Source organism: Peromyscus leucopus, chromosome 22 (genome assembly GCF_004664715.2).
Source record: "Peromyscus leucopus breed LL Stock chromosome 22, UCI_PerLeu_2.1, whole genome shotgun sequence".
Classification (NCBI taxonomy): domain Eukaryota; kingdom Metazoa; phylum Chordata; class Mammalia; order Rodentia; family Cricetidae; genus Peromyscus; species Peromyscus leucopus.
The window spans coordinates 54,896,004-54,915,185 of NC_051081.1; the positions used below are offsets into that span (position 1 = coordinate 54,896,004).

At 47.9% G+C, this 19,182-nt stretch overlaps 1 protein-coding gene across 4 annotated transcripts in view; it reads left to right on the top strand.

The window, feature by feature from the left end:
* The window catches only part of Rnf144a (ring finger protein 144A), a 121,229-nt gene that overhangs the window by 77,597 nt on the left and 24,450 nt on the right, over nucleotides 1–19,182 (top strand). For all 4 annotated transcript variants that reach the window (XM_028893745.2, XM_037198182.1, XM_037198181.1 and 1 more), the window contains 3 exons: nucleotides 864–1,009; nucleotides 15,441–15,545; nucleotides 15,711–15,771. In XM_028893745.2, coding sequence (XP_028749578.1) covers nucleotides 875–1,009; nucleotides 15,441–15,545; nucleotides 15,711–15,771 — 301 coding nt within the window. In that variant the 5' untranslated portion in view covers nucleotides 864–874. The remainder of the gene's footprint in view (nucleotides 1–863; nucleotides 1,010–15,440; nucleotides 15,546–15,710; nucleotides 15,772–19,182) is intronic.

Genomic DNA, 19,182 nt, shown 5'->3' on the forward strand with positions numbered 1-19,182 from the left:
TTGTGCAAACAACAGGCAATCTCTGGGGGGTGGGATGGATCTTTAGACAGGGGTTGACCTGAGAGCTTGAAGGTCCACCTTTTCCGGCTCCCCATAGTCCTTTTGGATGCCTGGCTCAGCATGAATGATCAAACAGCCAGCCTGGTTAATGCAGAGTAACCACTGTGCAACAGGCAAACCCAGGTGGGCAGGGGACACCAGCCGTAGGTGGCTTGGCATGTGACAGAGGAAGTCCTGCAGTGTGGGGAGCGAGTGTCACTGACGGTCTACTGTACCCATTTGACTCCTTCAAGTGAGCCTGACTGCCAAGCACATCCTCGCTGTCCAGAGCTAAACGTTCTAGAAGATGGGCTTGCTTAAGAAGCACACGGGGCTGAAGGTGTGGCTGGGGTAGCCCAGTGGGGAAACAGCATGCCTTATGAGGGCAAGAAGGGCCTCAGAGATGGGCTTCATTGGGTCCTTCCCCTCAGATGTTTCTCCACCACAAACTGGGGAAGAGTCAAATCCAAGCAGTTGACTACCTTAACCAAAGCCGCTCTTCTGTGGTTGCTAAACTTCACCCTTCTCGAAGGCATTCTTATCAAATGCACCACAGAGGGTTGGAGGGAAGGATGCGGGGGTGTGTGTGGTCCTTTTCCAATTCTGAGGATGAGCACCAGATTGTAAAATTACCCCACACAGACCTGAGGTGGGGACCCCTGGATGAACCTCCCCAGAGGACCTTCTCTCCATCCACAGTCATTTGGTGTCCCCTCCCCAACCATCCTGGTCCCATTATAACCAGGAGGTGCGATTGATTCTCAACTGTGTTTCTGTAGAAGCCACAGGAAGGAAGTCTTGAGTGTGCACGTTTCTCGTTTCAGACTGTTCTGCGATGACCACAGCGAGGTACCGGCCCACCTGGGACCTGGCCCTCGACCCGCTGGTGTCCTGCAAGCTGTGCCTCGGGGAGTACCCAGCGGAGCAGATGACAACCATCGCCCAGTGCCAGTGTATCTTCTGTACCCTGGTTGGTCTCTCTGCTCAAGTAATGCGTTCAAGGAGGTTGTTGCTCTCACGCCCAGACACACCAGGCCACACTGGGCACTAAATTTTTGTGGGAGCCTAAGTGTCTATTCAGACTCACACATAGGAGAGGAATTCTTCAGGCGGGTGGCCAGAGAGGAAGCTTTGTGTGACCATTGCTTGTGGTGTGGCGCCCAAGCCGTCACTTAACCAGGATTGTAGAAACGGGCGGCGCAGTTAAAAACGCGCAACACGGCACACGTTCTTCTTGTTAGACAACAGGCTTTTCCGTACCTCCTGTTCAGTTTAAATGATAAGTATGCACTTGACATGGTGGCAAGGCTAACCTGAGGGTCGTGTGCGGCTATAACATGCGACCATTAGTGCCATCTTTCCCCGCAGAATGCTGAATGACAGTGTCTACCGCTGGAGGTCAATTTTCTTATAATTTCTTGGGCTCAAGTGATGTGTTCTCAACAGGAATATAGAGACTCCTAAACTCAAGAGGTTTGGGTTTGGGTCTAATTCAGACATGATTTTTTTCCTTTTCTATTTTGTTTCTGAACATATATGTGTATGTTTATCTGCTGTGTGTGTGTGTGTGTGTGTGTGTGTGTGTGTGTATGTGTGTGTGGTGTGTGTGTGTGTGTGTGTGGTGTGTGTGTGCTGCATATAGGCCAGAAGAGATCATCAGATCCCTATAGCTGGAGTTATGGCAGTTTAAGCCCCTTGATGTAGGCACTGGGAATCAAACCTGGGTCCTCTGGAAGAGTAGCATGTGCTCTTAACTGCTGACCCATCTCTCTAGCCCCAAACTTAGGATTTTTATCCATCATAAAAGAAACAACAACAACAAAAACTTAGCAGGAAAAAAAAAGAGTAGTTTAAAAATGAAGAAAACGTTGTTGACTTGGTTTTTCTGATTTTTTTTTCTTGGTGCTTAAAGAATAGGAGTGGAGGAAACATTAATAGAGCAGGCCAGAAAAGGCATGTTGACCAGAAGGTGCAGGTGCGATTGTGTGACCTGACTCCGATGTGTAGAGTGTCGGGATGGGTTAGAGTGCTGTGTTTAGTGTGAAGCTGTGCTCTTCCAGCCTGAGTGTTCTCACCAGGGTGTAAGGCAAAGCACAGTAGCACCTGCAAGGATATGATCCAAGCTTCATCGATCCCTTCACAGTGCTTGCGTGCAGGGCTGGGGAGAAGGCTCAGGATGCACAGGGGCTGGGCATGCAAGGCTGAAAACCCGAGTTCAGATCACCCGAGCTCACATACAACCAAAAGCACAGCGTGAGTGTCTGTAAGCTAAGATGGGAGGTGGGGGCAGGAGGGGTCCCTGGAAACGCCTGGGTCGCCTGCCCTGGCTTACACAAAGGAAAGAAAAGCAGTGAAGACACCCTGTCCGAAGCGAGGTGGAAGGTGAGGACCTGGATGTCCTCTGCACACCCCCTCATTCACGCACATGAATGCACCTGCTGCGCGCGCGCGCGCGCGCGCGCGCACACACACACACACACACACGGAACATCAATCATCAAGTCAGGCACCTTAAGTATACTGTTTGTGTTTGTCAGTTACATATTACTACAGCTGGATGGCAAAATAAAGTACTAGAGTGCCTTTAAAAAGTATGGAAGTAGGGCGAGAACCCTCTATAGACGGTTCTTTGAAAAACCCCATCGCTTCTGAACTTGACTGTCATTCTGGCTGCAGAGTGTTGGCAGCTAGCTTCCCGTGGCGTTGAGATGAGAACATGGCTGGAAGTCTTTCCTACCTCCCTGCCTGGGTGTCTTCACTGTCCTGCCCATGGCCTGCATCCTCTGTTTCATTTATGCCTTCAGATCGAGGAGCCTGAGCCTTAATTAACTCCCCGTCTCAGTCCCAGTAGGTTCTAGTCTGCCTCTCGGAAGCAGAAGAGACTTTCTGGTTCATTATGTATCCCCTCAACCCCTAGCTTAGTGCAGGACTCATAATAGCTAATCAATAAAGGCTCAGGACATGAACCAAAGTGATTTGGTCTCCGAGCTCACATTCAAAGACATGTGCCTCATGAAAGCCCCGGGGAAAACTAGCATCAACCTGCTGGAAAGGAAATTGCTTCTGATGCTTTCAGGAGGTGGGGCAGAGCAGCCGGGGGAACAGGAGACTAGAAGATGATGGAGTGGTTCCTCCCCATCTGATTAACGCGGGGCTCAGATCTCAGCCAGTGGATGAGCTAGGACGGGAGCTTGTCAAGTTATGCCGAAAAGTTGGCGTTCTGCAGAGTGCCTTCCAATTGCCCGAAGGGACGTTTCTATGGCTCCCACCAGTCCTCCCAAGCCCCTCTGCCTTCAGGGCTTTGGGGCACATCTACCTGCTTCTCTCCAGTCACCTGGAGCCGTCAGAGCCCCTGCGTGGTCTTTCCTCTGGAAAGACTCGTCTTCCTGCCCCCGTGCCGAGACTTTCCTTTCGTTCTTGTTTTTGTTTCCGTGTCTGGAGAATTCTTATAAAATAAACAAACAGCTCTAACTCACGCCCAGGGCTTCATTTAAGTCGAGGAATGTAAGAAACAGCCATTGTTTTCCTCAAAGACGCCAGGCCAGAAGTACCAAGGAGCAGTGTAATTTTATGGCAGTTGTGATTTTTTTCCCCCACTCCATAGCCATTTTCCAAAACTGAGAATGCTGGAGACAGGCGTCTGGTCTGTGTCTTCTCTGTAGCTCTGGGGTGTGATGTAATCAGGACACCTGTGTGTTGGCTGAGAAGGGTAAGCGGTGTCAACTTGCCATGTCACTTACACATCATCTCCTCTGCTGGGGTCACTGGGGTCACAGCAGTGTGGATAAGCCATCGAGGAGCTAGGACCCCTAATCAGACAGCCAGGAAAGCAGTACAGTTCTGTCACACTGAAGGAAGGCACCCTGCTTCAAGACAGACCTGCGCGGGGAATAGTAATGTTGGATCCGGAGAAGGAAGATGTTTTTTTTCCCACAAGACCCTCTTGATGGCGTGGGTCAGGCTGACATCTGTGGCTGGCCATTGTATGGGGCCTGGGAGTCTCTGCAGAAGGAGTGCCTAGCTGTAGGGCGATGAGTTTGTGCTCCACCACCAATTGGTTCTTTGCTGGTAATTAGGAGCCTGGCAAGGTTTCAGACTCCCAGTCTTCTCTGGTCTTCGTATCTGGGAATGTGCATTGTCTCTGAGCAACGAGATTCAGGAGCTTTGTCTCTTTTCTGTCACTGACAGCTCCTTCCTGTCCCAACCTGGGTCTCTTTGTGGTGCATGTCGGCTGCTCATGTCTGTGACTTATACCAGGACTGGGCCTTTTTACCTTCATCTCAGCAGGGTTTATAAACAGATGCGGTGGCTTGAAGGGTCATTTCATAGCCACATGTCCCTAGATGAAGAGGAGGAGAAATGTTGCCAGTAACTGAACCAGAAGAACAATTCTTTCCCAGGAAAAGACCTAGCCTTAGGACCTGACTCCTGGGTTAGCTAAGGTGGGTCCATTGATTGGTTCAGCCAGGGGCCTGGAAACTGTCTCCAATCTCTAGGCTAGTCTTGCTAGACCTCAAGACCCAGCAGGCAGGGAAGGGTTCTGAAAGAACACAGGATGCTGCTCAGGGGGACAGTCGGAATGTTCCGACTTTAGTATGGAGAATAAATACCTTTCCATACTAAAGACTTCAAAACTCAGCCTTAGCAGCTGCTTCCTCTCTCTACAGCCACAATGCACCTTCATTACTGGGCTCCTCCCACTGCCTTGGTTTTCCTCTTAGCCCTCTTTGAAGCTTCTTGATTCCTCCATCATCTGGAGATGGAGATTTATTTAAACTTATTCTTTCCTTCACCAGGCACTGTGGTTCTGTTTTCTGATCTAGCTCTGCTGCTGTGAAGAGTCTGCCAGGACAGCAGGGTTGTGCACCCCTGTACTTGTAGGTTTATCAGGGTTTGGAGAAACGAAATCTGTCTTGCCATGTTGAAGTCAGCTTGCCCTGGTCAGAGAAGATGCTAGCAAATAGTTTCCAAAATGTTACTGAGCTTAGGTACTGTGGTGGTTTGAAAGAAAATGGTCCCCAATAGGAAGTGGCACTAGTAGGCGATGTGGCCTTATTAGAGTAGGTGTGGTCTTGCTGGAGGAAACGTGTCACTGTGGAGGCGGGCTTTGAGGTCTCATATATGCTCAAGCCATGCCCAGTGAGACAGAGCACTTCCTGTTGCCTGCAAGCGAAGATGTAGGACACTTGGCTACTCCTCAGCATCATGCCTGCCTGCAAGCCACCATGTAGCACCATGATGTTAATGGACTAAACCTTGGAAAATGTAAACCACGCCAATTAAATGTTTTCCGTTGTGAGAGTGCTGTGGTCATGGTGTCTCTTCACAGCAATAGAAACCCTAAGACAGGTACTTTTGTATAGATGCACATCACAGGGAAAACTGATGAGTGTGAACAGACTGTCCTGCCAAATGGAGTTAGGATCCAAGAGCCTGATGGTTAGCCTCACCCTGTATCCTAGTGTCTAGAGGTCAGGCCTCATCTCTGGACCACAGAGGATGCAGATGAGAGAACCAAGGAGCAGAAGAGGAGAGCATCCTGGGGTTGGTCCACCCCGTGGGGAAAGGCTAGGTAGGTGACTTCAGATGCAGGGAGTGAGTTTCTATGTCAAGAGGCTGCAGAGAGCTGATTCCAGCTGCCCAGGGGCCTGAACTGACTTTTGTGTTCTGTGCTCTGAATAGCTTCCTGACTGGAATGGATTCCTCACATTCTCTCACACAACTTATGTGCCACAAGCAGAGCATTTCCATGCTCACCTCAGACTCAAGGTTCTTATAAAACTCCCTCATCCAACTTGACAGAAGGAGTTGGGGATAACACACATTGATGGCTTAGGGTGGTGCTGGTTGGTTTTTTTTAATTATTATTTATTTATTTATTTATTTTTTTTTTTTGTTTTTGTTTTTTGTTTTGTCAACTTGACATAAATCTAGACATATCTGGGAAGAGGGAACCTTAATAGAGAAAATGCCTCCATAAGATTAGCTTGTAGGCAGGTCTGTGGGGTACCAACTTGATTAATGGTTGATGTGAGAGGGCCCCTCTACTGAGGGCAGTGTGCTACCCCCATGTCCTTGGTCCGGGATGGTATAAAGAAGCAGGCTGAGCGATCCATGAGGATCAAGCCAGTAAACAGCACTCTACATAGCTTCTGCTTCAGTTCCTGCCTTGAGTTTCTGCCCTGACTTCCTTCAGTAATGGATTGGGACCTGGGAGCTGTAAGCTGAAGTAACCCCTTTCCTGCCCACGTTGCTTTTAGTCGTGGTATTTTATCATAGCAACAGAAACTGAACAAGACAGAAGTATTACCAGGCATGAGGTATTGCTGGGATGGACCTGGCCCTGTAGCTTGGGAAGAATTGTGGAAGGACTTTGGAACTTAGGGATAGAAAAGCCATCAAGTGTTCAAAGCCTGGAGAGCTTTGTGGGAATTTGCAGGATAATACTGAGAGAGATGCAGACAACGAGAGGCTTGGCTTATGAAGTTCCAAAGGGAAAATTGAGAGTCCCTTAAAGACTGTAAGGGTATTGGTATAATATTTTGAATTCAGAACTACTAAAATGAAACCTCTGTTTTGCTGGGACCATAAATGCTGGTCACCTGTAGCTGAACAATCAGCAGTGATGAAGAAGAGACCAGAATCATTTAATAGAATCTTATGGAAGTGTTTCCTCGGGGTCAACCCACAGAAGTTGTGGTCTAGTTGCAGCCAAGACTGCACCTTGTGCTAGAAGCCAAACTTGGAAATGTGTAAGACTCTTCCCATGTGGTACTGGTTTTGGAAACATGAAGGGGTCATGAGGCTTGTCTCTATGAGAGGCCATTGATGGAGGTACAGCCTCTGTTGCAATATAAGCCTAAGGATTGAAGGGGTTGTGGAGAAAAGTTGAGGCTTGACATGGTTCAGTTCCTCTCAGACAGCCTACGAGAGGCTATAGGCAAAGGCATAGCCTAGTTGTTGTGGAGACCTGAGCATTTTGGAGATGCCAGTACCTTGGCATGATAACCAAGGACAGCAACAGCTATGGAGGAGATCTAGCGCCTAGGAGACAAGCTCTGGATGGCAGAGCCAGAGAAGTGGAGCTCTTCAAGCCCTTTGGAGCCCAGAAGATCATGAGTGGGTCTCACACATTAAACACTGGGCTCTTTACATTGTTGAACCTTGGTTTTGCTTTGGATTGATTGTGACTTTGGCCTAATTCTTCTCTCTTGGTGTAAGAATGTACTTGGATTAGATTAGAGAGGCTTGGACATTAAAAAAAAAAAAAAAAAGACTTTGGATATTGTAAAAAGAGACTGAACTCGTAAAGTGTTTGCATTTAAAAGTTGGGACTTTTAAAAATGGCAATGTTTTATATTATGATACTAATATTAATGTGTGATCGTGGGAATTAGCAAGAAAGGAAAGTTTATAGCTTAATAGGTGATGTGTTTGTGTGTCAAGTTGACAAGGAGTCAATTGTGCTGGTTGGTTTTTGTCAACTTGACACAAACCTAGACGTATCTTGGAAGAAGAAACTTTGAGGAAATGAAAAATTGAGAACATTCCTCTATAAGGCTGGCCTGTAGGCAAGTCCAAAGAGTACTGTCTTAATGATTGATGTGGGAGAGCCCAGCCCCCTGGGAGTGGTGCTGCCCCTGGGCCTGCTGGGTGGTCTAAGAAACCAGGCTGAGCAAGCCGCAAGGAGCAAGCCAGTAAGCAGCGCTCTCCTGTGGCCTCTGCTTCAGCTCCTGCCTCCAGGTTCTTCCTGGAGTTCCTGTCCCAGTTTCCCTGAGTAATGGAAGGGCCCTGAGTGTTGTAAGCGGAAATAAATTCTTTCCTCCCCAAAGTTGCTTTCAGTCCTGATGTTTTATCAATGTAATAGAACACTGACTAGGACAGGGCATGCTGAAGGCCTTCCTGTGTCCCTTCTCTGTTCTGCTCCTAAAAGCCTGTGGCATGGACAGATTTCCTCGTCCTGGTATCTTAGGACCAACAGATGTGGAGGTTATAACGGGCTGTCAGGAGTGTTGCTCAGTACGCCCTGATTTCCAAGTCTGTTCTTCCTATTAGCATCATCAACTTTATTTATTTATTTATTTATTTATTTATTTATTTATTTATTTATTTTTGGGTTTTCGAGACAGGGTTTCTCTGTGTAGCTTTGCGCCTTTCCTGGAACTCACTTGGTAGACCAGACTGGCCTCGAACTCACAGAGATCCACCTGCTCTGCCTCCCGAGTGCTGGGATTAAAGGCGTGCGCCACCACTGCCCGGCCAACTTTATTTTTACATGGGACACTGATGAACTGAAATGGCAAAAGTGAATACACACACACACACACACACACACACACACACACACACACACGCACACGCACGCACGCAGCGCACACACACATTCTCTAAGTGATGCTGCCCTGGCAGCCATGCTGTGCTGTGTCCCACTGAAGTCCGTGTTTTGTCCTGACAACTTCTGCTATGCAGAGCACAGCCCATAATCCTGACTGAAGCAGGACAGTTTATTGAGTGTCCTTAGTGTCCTCAGTTCCTTCCTTGAGTCTTCACTCATAGCCTTGGGGTGCTTTTGGTACGGCCTTCCAAGCTGCCTTGTCTGTGTCCTAATATACAATGTGACGGTCACCAGAAGCTTGGGGATGAGGTTCTTTGTGCAAGAAGAAATGACAGTTCCTGTCCTGGCAGCAGAGCGCCACATGGCCCCTTCTATTGAATAATCACTGTATAGTATACTTGCCACCAGAACCTGAACATCTAATATATAGGTATGCCCTCTACCTATATATTAGAAGTCGAAGAGGGACAGTCCCTGAAGCTCTCATGTCTGGTGTCCACCGCGGCCCCCAAGGAGAGCTGGGTTCCTCTGAGGCAGATCTTCCTTCTAGCCTTGTCTGAACTTGACTGTCTAGACTTTGCCTCTACCTCCTAGTCCTCCTTTGTGCCCGTGGGATCTGGCCGTTACCCGATGACATCTCCACAGATCTCCTCTGCCCTGGAGATTTTCCTTCCCTCTTCCCATCCTTGCTACCAGCCTATCCAGTGACATCTTGTGTGGTAGACAGTTGCCCCGTTAAACAGAACTGAGTGGCATGTCCCAGAGAGGAATGCAGTCTCTCTCCATATCTCATGATGGTCTTTAAGAACATGTTACCCCCCGCCCCATATCACTTTTCCAAAAAATGGAACAAGGAACTTGGGGCTGCTCTGTAGGCATTTTCTCACCCACTGGGGGTCAAACTCACAGTTCCTTCCTACGGCCCACAAGCCCAGGTACCTTCTGACCTGAGAAGGGAGCCAAGGTTACCTTCCTCCTTCCTGCTTTGGGGACAAGTCTGGCCCCTTGTGTTCTTCCAGGAAGCCCGTCTATGACATGTATAAGTAGATCCACCCCATATCCAGTGTTGAGAAGACTCTCTGAACAGTGTGCTCTGTAGTCCCCCAGCCCATTGGCATGATGTAACAAATATAAAACTCCAGGTTTCAGTATTTGGTGGAATGATTGTCCATTGTGTAAAAAATCATGTTTCCCTTGGGGAGCCTGAACAAACAGAGTTGAAGCCTCAGTGTTGCCAGTCTGAGAAATAACATGTGATCATGTGTCATATGGTGAAATGCTCAGACTTCCAGTCTCACCACACAGCCTGTTTCCCCCACCACCACCACACACACAGGATTTGTTACCATTCCACAGGCATAGAGGGTTCCTCTGGCCTCAGCCCCTTCCTCAGGTCCCAGCATACTTCCCTGTTAAAAAACCTGTCTGCGTTGAGCTGACTTTAAACCCCAGATGGGGACAGATCAGCACCTGTACCAGTCAACCCTCAGTCCATACCTTCACTGGGTACTCATAGTTCAGGCCCTCTGTGGACCCTAAAAGGTCTTCTCAGTGGCACCCACAGTCATAATCTTCTGTGTGCAGCCTGGAAGGGTGTCTTAGTTCACTCTTGACTGGAAACCTGTAGCTACAGGCCCCAGATATCCCATTCCCTGGACATCAGAGTAGTCATGGCTACTGTGTAGAGCCTAGAAGGGAAACAGAGGGATGCAGATGCTACCACCTCTCACACTACCTTGTGTGTGTGAGAGTGAGATGTCCTCTGATGCTGGACAGGGGCACTGGGTACTGGATGCTCCTCAGACACCAAGTTGGTCATGTCATGACCAGGATGTCCACTCTATTTTGGACTAGTGAGCTGAGTGAGGCTGGGAGGTAGGAGTTTTTGTTTTAGTAATTGAAACATTTTAAAAAGTAAGGCTGAAGGTAAGGAGTTATAGGAGGCAAATAGGTAACTATTTATGAAGTGTCTCCATAGTGATAGGCGATACCTGCCCTTCTAACAGGGAGGTTATCAGCACAGATCAAGCGATGAATGGAACAGGCACAGAATAACCAGACACTGGCAGCAGACACGCTTGTTAGGTACCCTTGTGCAGTTGAGAGAACTCTTCTTAGAAGCCTTGGGAAGGTACCAGGGAGGTTAGTATCTGTTATTTTTAACAAAATCTAAATGTTGTTTTTAACTAAATCTCAGTCGTTCGATTTTACCAATAAAGACTCAGGAGCCAGATGCTGGGGTGAAAACCTGCTAGGTCAGAGAGGCGGAGAAAGCAGCCTGCTGACCTTCTTCTCCTGCTGTCATCTCAGAAGGAGACTTCTTCCATCCCATCTGAAACAAAAACTCCAAGCGGAGGTCTCTCCCTTCTCCTTCCTGGGCATTTCTCTGTCCATCTTCCTACTCCCTCCTACTCTCTGTTTTTCTTCCTGTCAACTGGTTGCTTGCTCCGCCACTAGACCTGTGGTTGACTTTATTTAATCCTGTTTACAATATTCAAGCAGAAAGCTCTTGTGTGGTTAAAGGTATGTGCGAGGGCTGAGCCACATCACAACTAGAAACAGATTTTTCCAACAAATACCGCAATCTTGGGGTTCACAGTGTGATCAGGTACCCCGGTGCAGCCAGTGGTGATGCGCACTTGACCAGTGAGTGGTAGAACTGGGCTCCAGAGAATGCAAACTACATTTACTTTGGAGACACGGTCTCCCTGTTTTGGCAGGACACAGACTAATAAGAGAGGGGCAGTTTCCTTCTTGTTTTTAAACAGGTAAAAAGTCTGGATTTTATTTTTCTTTCATTAATTTTTCAGAGACGTTCCTATTTTGGAAGCTTTTTGAGTGACACCAGGGCCTGTGGTCTTAGGGACTGCTCTTGCCGGAAGAGACGCGTGGGCAGTTTGCAGTAGGTCCAGGGCCATCCTCATGATGGTTCAAGGTTCTCGTGAAATGGTCTTAAGAATGCTGTGCTCTTCAACCATCTCCTGATGTGCACAGTGCCCGTCTCGGGCTCTGCAGCTCGGCTCTCTGCAGGCCGGTGTGGGCAGCTTGCTGCAGGCTCAGGTTACCAAGCCTTCTGCAGAGACACAGCATGTTGGTGGCTAGGTTCTGGCTCAACTGTATGTTGATCTGTGCAGCACCAATTCCCCACTGACTGGCACTGTTGGGTGTGGATAATAGAAAGAAGAATGCTAAGCCGTTCTGACCTTCAGAAAACTTGCCATCTGATGGAGGAGAAACAAAGAGTTACTTTGCTACTAGCTAGCTCCAGAAACACTGGGAGAGTGCTGACGTCCAGCCATCACCTGGGGCGTGTGTCTCCGCAGCTCGAATGCTGGAGAATGACATTTCCCATGTCTGCCAAGCTTAACCCACACCCTGCGGTGGAAGGCTCCCAGATGACGGTTTTAGCCATTCTGACAAGACTGGTTCATGGGTGAGTCAGGATCCAAACCCAATGGTGATTCCAAGGTCCTTGCTCCCGAAATGGTACTCTTGGGGCACACTGCTTTTGTCTGCATCTACCCCTGAGTGGTCTTTGTAAACCGTGGTTTGTGATTAACCCAGGCCACCCGGGTACAAGCGAGCCACCGTGTCTGGGATCTTGTCATTGCGGTGGTAGTAGCCAGGCAGGCCTTCAGAGTCAAAGCATTCACGGTTGACTAACTGGAGTTCCAGGCCAGTTTCCGTGGCCCACTGTTCCTTGGCAGGAAGCTTCTGGTGGAGTGGGAGTGTCCTGGCCAATCTGCAGAGCTGTCTGTCTTTTCAACTCTTTCAAAGAGTTGGAAGCCACAGTGGAAAGTGTAATGCCTGGAGCATTCTGTGGCCCCGTTCCTGCTCTCCACTCCTTTCCATAGTCCATGCTGCTTTCCTGAAGTTCCTTTTGTCTCCCAAGCCTTCACTGACACCCGGTGACACTGTACCTTGATGTCTTGGTTTGTTTTCTGTTGCTGCGATAAACACCATGACGGGAAGAAGAAGGGATTTATTTCGTCTTGCAGGTTACACTCCATCTTTGAGGGAACTCTGGTAGGGCAAGAACTTGAAGCAGAAGCTTTGGAGGAAGGCTGCTCACTGGCTCATGCTACCTTTCTCACACAGCTCACGCCCACCTGCCTTCCTCTATCCCTTGGAAGTCAAGACAATCCCTCATAGACATGGCCATGGGGCGATCCGATTGAAGCAGTTTTCCAGTTGAGGTTAGCGCTTCCCAAGTGACTAGGTTTGTGTAAAGTTGACAATAAAAACTACACTTTGCCTCTGTGTGTGTTCAGATGTCAGTTTAGTGGATATAGTCTTTGTTCTGTGAAAATTTTTTGATGTAGCAGAGATGCTTCAAAAATGATTGCTTGTGCTATGAGAGCCTCTGTGTGTTTGTGTGTGTGTGTGTATGTGTGTGTGTTATAGTGTGTATGTGTGTGGTGTGTGTGTGTGTTATAGTGTGTATGTGGTGTGTGTGTGTGTGGTGTATGTGTGTGGGGGTGTGTGTATGTGTGTGGTGTGTGTGTGTGTTGATTCTTTGAGATAGTTTTTGCTATATAATAACAGGAACTCAGCGTGTAGCCAGGATGACATTGAACTCATTATCTTCTTGCCTCATCCACTAAAGTACTGGGATTACGGGACTGAGTCACCAGACCCAGTGTAAGGAGTTAATTAAGGAAGATAAAGAGGGGGAAATCAGACAGAAAAGCTGGAGCCAACCTTGGAGTGAGGCACATGTGCCCTCGGGGCTCAGTGCTTATGTTTGTAGCAAATGGCCTTGGGTGGCGATTAATTCCCAACCCCTCACTTTCACTGTGGTAGTGGTAACACCCCCCACAGTTTGGGTTTTAGGACTGTTTATTGATCTAACAGGCAAAACAATGAACAACAGTCTGGTATTTGGAAGGCATTTGATTAAAGAAAGATGATACATATATCAGAAACTGCCTCAGTTCCTGAGGCATGTCCGGGGCATGTCTATTTATTGTAACAGACGTTTCCCTGGTTTTCTGATTTGTGTGTGTGTGCATGTACTCATTTTAAGACATCTTTTTGCCATTAGATTGGAAAACAAGGCTTGTGAGTCATGACCCACTTAGTATCTGGAAGAGGGCCGCGGCTGGTTTCGATGGATGCAGGAGCAGCCACGCTGTAGTAAACAAATCAGTATTCCCATGACCTAATCACAGTGTGTGCTGCTCAGAGATACAATCCGTCGGTCTGCTGAGCTTGCTCTTGGGGCTACTGCCACCCGGGCGTGACTCACATAAGCGAGCCTTTGACCAGTGTAGTTGTGAGACGTCCCGAGGGCACACATCTCACACCTGGTTTAATTGTTGTGTTTCCCGTTTAGAGAGAATGAGGCTGGGTCATTATGTTGGACTCCAGCCAAAGTTGTCCGAGTTTTCTGAGTTCAGTTGGTTTAAGACATTCCAGGATCCTCCAGATTAGATAGATGTAATTATAGACAGTAAGCAATGATCTTGTTGCTAAGGAGTTGGGCTTTTTTACGCCTGTGACTGCGAAAAGGCTTACCACACAGGCGGGCAGATGAGACAACAGCGCCTGCCTACTTAGCTACTATACCAAGATTTGTGCCAGGCATTGTGATATTCTTTATTTTTTTTTTCTGTCAAGAAAGCCTAGTAAGGCAGGCATTCCAATTTTATTATCTAGGGAACTAGGGGCCAAAAGTATCAAGGATGTACCCACCATGGCCTCAGCGGAGGGATCAAGATTGCCTGAGTCTGTCTTGACTCCAAAGACTACAGGGTAGTATTCCCTTTTCACATTGCCACCATGGACAAGGCATAGCACTTCCATGCCTGCCACACATAGAATAGACCTTTACCACGCAGCCAAGTGTCACCTCATAGCAGGTCAACAGTGCTGTCTAGATTGGGGCTGGGGCAGCACTGTGGCCCTGACAGGACTTGGTGATACTCCTGTATTTACCTGGTTACCTGCCCTCTCTTGTCTTGGGAAGGCCTCCCATGGATGACAGTGAGTTTGTTTCTGATAAACCCCACCATCTTGCACCTCCAACACAACTCCAAAGCCTTTCTCATCCACAGGTAGATGTAGGTGGGCCGTGTGCAGAGCCAGAGTCCTCATCCAAGCCCTGGCCAATGCATGAAGCTGAGACTGATGGACAAGGGCCTCTGCTTAGAGCGGTGGTTCTCAACCTTCCTGATGGTGCAATCCTTTAAACAGAGCTCCTCATGTTGTGGTGACCCCCAACCTGAAATTATTTCCATTGCTACTTCATAACTGTAGTTTTTCTACTGTTATGAATCACAATGTAAATATCTGATATGTGACCCCCGTGAAAGGGTTGTTTGACCCCCAAAGGGTTCATGATCCACAGGTTGATGAACACTGCCTTAGCACCCGGGGCGATACTTCGCACATGATGCCAAGTCTCTGGAAAAAAGCTTTGAGAATGCCTCCCTCTCTTCCTTCCTCACTTCTTCCTTCCCTTTATCTTACCATCCTCCCTTCCCTTCCCTTCCCTGTCATATTTGGTAATAGCTGTTTTTCTCCCTCTGGCCCTTACAAGTCTTTCTGCCTCTTCTTCGCCTATGATCCCTGAGCCTTGTGAGTAGGAGCATGGCATGGCTGTCCCGTTTTCGAGCTGAGCACTTGAATGTCTCTTATTCTGTGCACATTGGCTAGTTGTAGCATCACTCCCTACTGAGGAAACTTTTCCATGAAGGTTGAGAGATGCACTTCTCTGTGGGTATGACGGTCAGAACTCAGGGAGCTGTTTAATATGATGTCCACTTAGCAGAAGAGTCATATAGACACTTCACCTCTAGGGCCTATTGACCTAGACAGCCACGTGTCATATGCAGTTCACAGAACTAAGTATGAGTTCCATCTTAATGACAAGACTTTAAATCCAATCAGAAAGCGGTTGATTATTCCTGTAACAGTCATACCACCATTGTCCCCACTAGGCACATCTTGCCAGGCCAGTAGTTAATGTGGTTCCCAGGTTTAATAGCTGGCCATTTGCTCAACACATCACTTTGTCTCCGGTATTTGGGAAGTCCGGGTGTTTACACACTTTTCTTTCTTTCAGTGCCTGAAACAGTATGTTGAGCTCTTGATCAAAGAAGGACTAGAAACCGCAATTAGCTGCCCGGATGCTGCATGCCCTAAAAAGGGCCACCTTCAGGAAAATGAGGCACGTTCAGGGAGGGAACACATGGTTTTGTTGCCTGTGTACGGTGGGCTGTAGCTGGCTTCTCAGGACTCCGTTGTTTTCTGCTTGGCCTCATGTTGGGTTACATTCTAGCCCTCTGCATATGACAATCCTGACGTCTACTTTTTTTTTTTTTCCTCTCTGCAGATTGAGTGTATGGTTGCAGCTGAAATTATGCAAAGATATAAAAAGCTACAATTTGAAAGAGGTAAGTGGCCTGCTGTGTTAGCCAGTTTTGGATCCTACAACAGAAGGTGGATAACATTTATGGAGCTTTCTTTTGGGAGATATGAGTGTACATCATTGGATGGGAGTGAAAAAGGATTCAACAAGGGCTGAAGCATGGTGTAAATTGCACCTCTGAAATAAGGTTGGCTTGGAATCCTCTGAGCCGCTCACAGCCTGGCAGCCTGAGCTTGTGACCTATTTGGCAGCCAGAGGGACTCAGGAGACACTATTTATATACAGAGATTGGGACTTCTTGCTGGCTTAAGGAGATCCCTAGTCCATATTTTTCTTCAGCCGGGTTTGGGTCTAGAGGTGTTGCAAACTCTTAGCTCCTCCCTGCATTTAAAAGACCCAGCAGTGTGTGAGGAAGTCCTGAAGCTCAGTACTCCTGCAGGTACTGCTGCTGAGCACTGAATCTACATTCACCCTACTCATGACTAATTACACCTTGAAGGCTTAGGTAGCAGCGCTCATGAGTTAGTGAGCCTTGGGCCTCAGTGAGTATCCCAGGCCTGACATACCACAGTCCACTGTGATCACACCCATGGCAACTGGGTGACCTCCGTGGTTCCTAACTCTAGTGGTGGTCTGGCCACATCTCCAGCTCCGAAAGCCAACTTCCCCCATCCTGTTGGGCCTTTTACGGACCTCTCCTTACTAGCTCCAGTCCTGGTGAAGACAGAGAGATAGATGTGTGGAGCACTGAGACAGGCTGAATGCCTGCCGGGTGAGCCCTTCATCTTTCCTCTCTGGGGCTCTGCAATCATAAAATGGTGTTTGAAAGAACCTACAGACCCCATTTGCTCTGCTGTCAGGGACTTGAGGTCACCGGCAAAGGGCAGATGGGAGACAGTGTGATGCACGCGGCTCCTGCTGTAGGGCCTCTAGGAAGGCACCCAGTGAGTGCTCTGCCCCTGCAGGAAACTGTCTGTGACCACATCCCCTCTTCCTAGACACTGTGAGCCGGTATCACAGGTCTTCTGTTGAGTCAGATCCCAAGGTGATAATGCTTAGGTGGAAACACAAAATGCAGAGCAGGATGCAGCAGCCGCAGCGGCAGAGTGGGTGTGGATCTGCCAAAGCCTGAGCTTTAAAAAGAAAACAGAAGAAATGCTAGAGGTCACCTCTAGTTGACTTAAAAGTATATATACAAGTATGTGTATATGTACGTGTGTATGTATTTGCATGGATAACTTCAAACGTCAGTCGGGCTTGGAGAGATGGCGGCTCAGTGATTGAGAACACTTCACGGTTCTTGCACAGGTGGTGACTCACGACCAACTCCTACTCTGGTTCCAGGGGGTCTGATGCCTTTTCCGGCCTCCGTGAGCACACCAGGCGTGTGGTTCACATGAATCCATGTAGGCAAACACATATGTATTGCATACGTGCACATAAAATTAGATTAAATGAATCTTTTACGAGGTCAGTAAGGATTTTTGATGGCTTCAAAATTTGTTTTCCAGAGTCTGTCTCTTTAGATGGCGTACATCATTCACACTGGGGCAGCTTACCTTCAGTCTGATGCTGCACAGCATTAAAGAGAGAGCTAGGAGTTCTAAAGTCGGTTAATTTGGATTTCTGAGAACCTCAGACTCTTTTGAACTTGTTTTCATGGGATCTTAACAGAAACTGGGAATTGTTTCAGTCACAGGAATATGAACTTTCTGTGACATCAAATGTAATTCAAAAGTGCAGTTGGATAGGTTTTTCTACCAAATAATTATAATCTTCCTTTCCCTCCCCAGTACTCTGGCTTCGTCTAAAAGATTCTGGCTCTTGTGTCAGAAATGAATCACCTTAACTCAGGTTAGAAAAATACCGAAAACTATTACTAGAAAACATCTTAGCAGCCGAACACTGAGTGAGATTTTAAAAGGATTTGGACTTACTAACACAGAAGTGCTGGCCGAGATGGAATGTTAGAAGTGGGACTTAAAAGATAGCTGTGTACTCTAGCCAGCACCTTGGACGAACCTGGAGATGTGACCAGAAAGCTAACTTGGCCTTCATTCCTTCAAAGTTTATTCCATGGAGGATGCCTTAGGAGGAAACTCATTTAGATGATTTTCTAGTGCTTTTAGTTATAAAGAAGTCCTACAGTGAGTTTAAACTTCAAAAAGCTCTTTATTTAGCCCCGGTGTATCTCAACTGACCCGGCAGCCTGGATTTTCCTTTTAGATTTCCTTTAGATTCTTGGCCTCTGCCCCTGAAGTCTTTGGCCATCTGGAGGTCAGGGAGGGTTCTGGGGTACTGCCCTTGCCTTCTGGAACCTCTGTCCCACTGGGATCACTCTGGCACCTGAGTGAGGAAAGGCTCTAGAGAGAGGTCCACGGAACACACTCTTGTGCATGCCTGCCCTGCAGCATCTGAGTGTGTCTGGAATCTGTCTGGAGGTTTATGGTATCCCAACTTGATCCTTTGGTGCATTAAAAGAAAAAAAAATCTTTGAGTGATTAATAACATGGCCAGGTCCATTTCCAGCTCTGACAAGAACCAGGATCCTCCGTTTGCAGTGTCTTTCCCGCAGGAGCATGCCTAACACCACAGAGGAGGACCAGGACACTAGGTGCATCAGTCAACAGCAGCAGGGAACACATGAGGGTTCTGGTCCCTCAGGATACTTTCACATACCATCTGTCTTTAAAAAGTAAACTGCCTTTATGGAAAATGGTCGGATATCTTCTAATAGAGCTCTCGGGGGTCTGCCTCACTGAGGGTCCTTGAGAAACTCACGTTAAGCTGGTCTCCTGAAGAGAAGTATGTCCTTGGCAGACTGGAGTTCTGACTGGATTCTTTTGTTCCCCCCAGAAAACATTGCTTGCTTCATGTTAACACCTCTCATGCACATACATGTGTGTGTGTGTGTGTGTGTGTGTGTGTGTGTGTGTGTGTGTGTGTGTGTAATATAATAGATATAATATACCCTCTGTAAGATGCAGCGTGGACAATGGGTTATTAGTAGACGCTGGCGACGGGAAAGCTGAGCGACACTTCTCTACGTTCTGAGAGAAGCACATGAGTGCTGTCTGCTCTGAGCTCTGTTACTGATGCCTGCTCGTCTGCACAGCTGGCAGAATCAAGCAGTGGGGAGAACAATGAGAATATTAATAGATTTCTGCCAGGGGTTGGGGCTGCACTGTTGGCCTCACAGCCCACGGAGGATGCTCGCAGTCCGCTCAGAGGCAGATCACTTCACTCTGTCTGCAGGGCATCTCTCTGAGTGACAATCGGCAGGGTCATCTCATGGCCGTGAGTAAAACAGTCATAGACTTGGAGTTGTTACCATGGAAACCTTCCTTAGGTCTCCCCCTCCATGCCTCAGCCAAACGGGCCTTCTGTGATAAAGGTGCAAGGAAGCCGCCTCTCACTGCTGTCAGGGAGTTGTAGC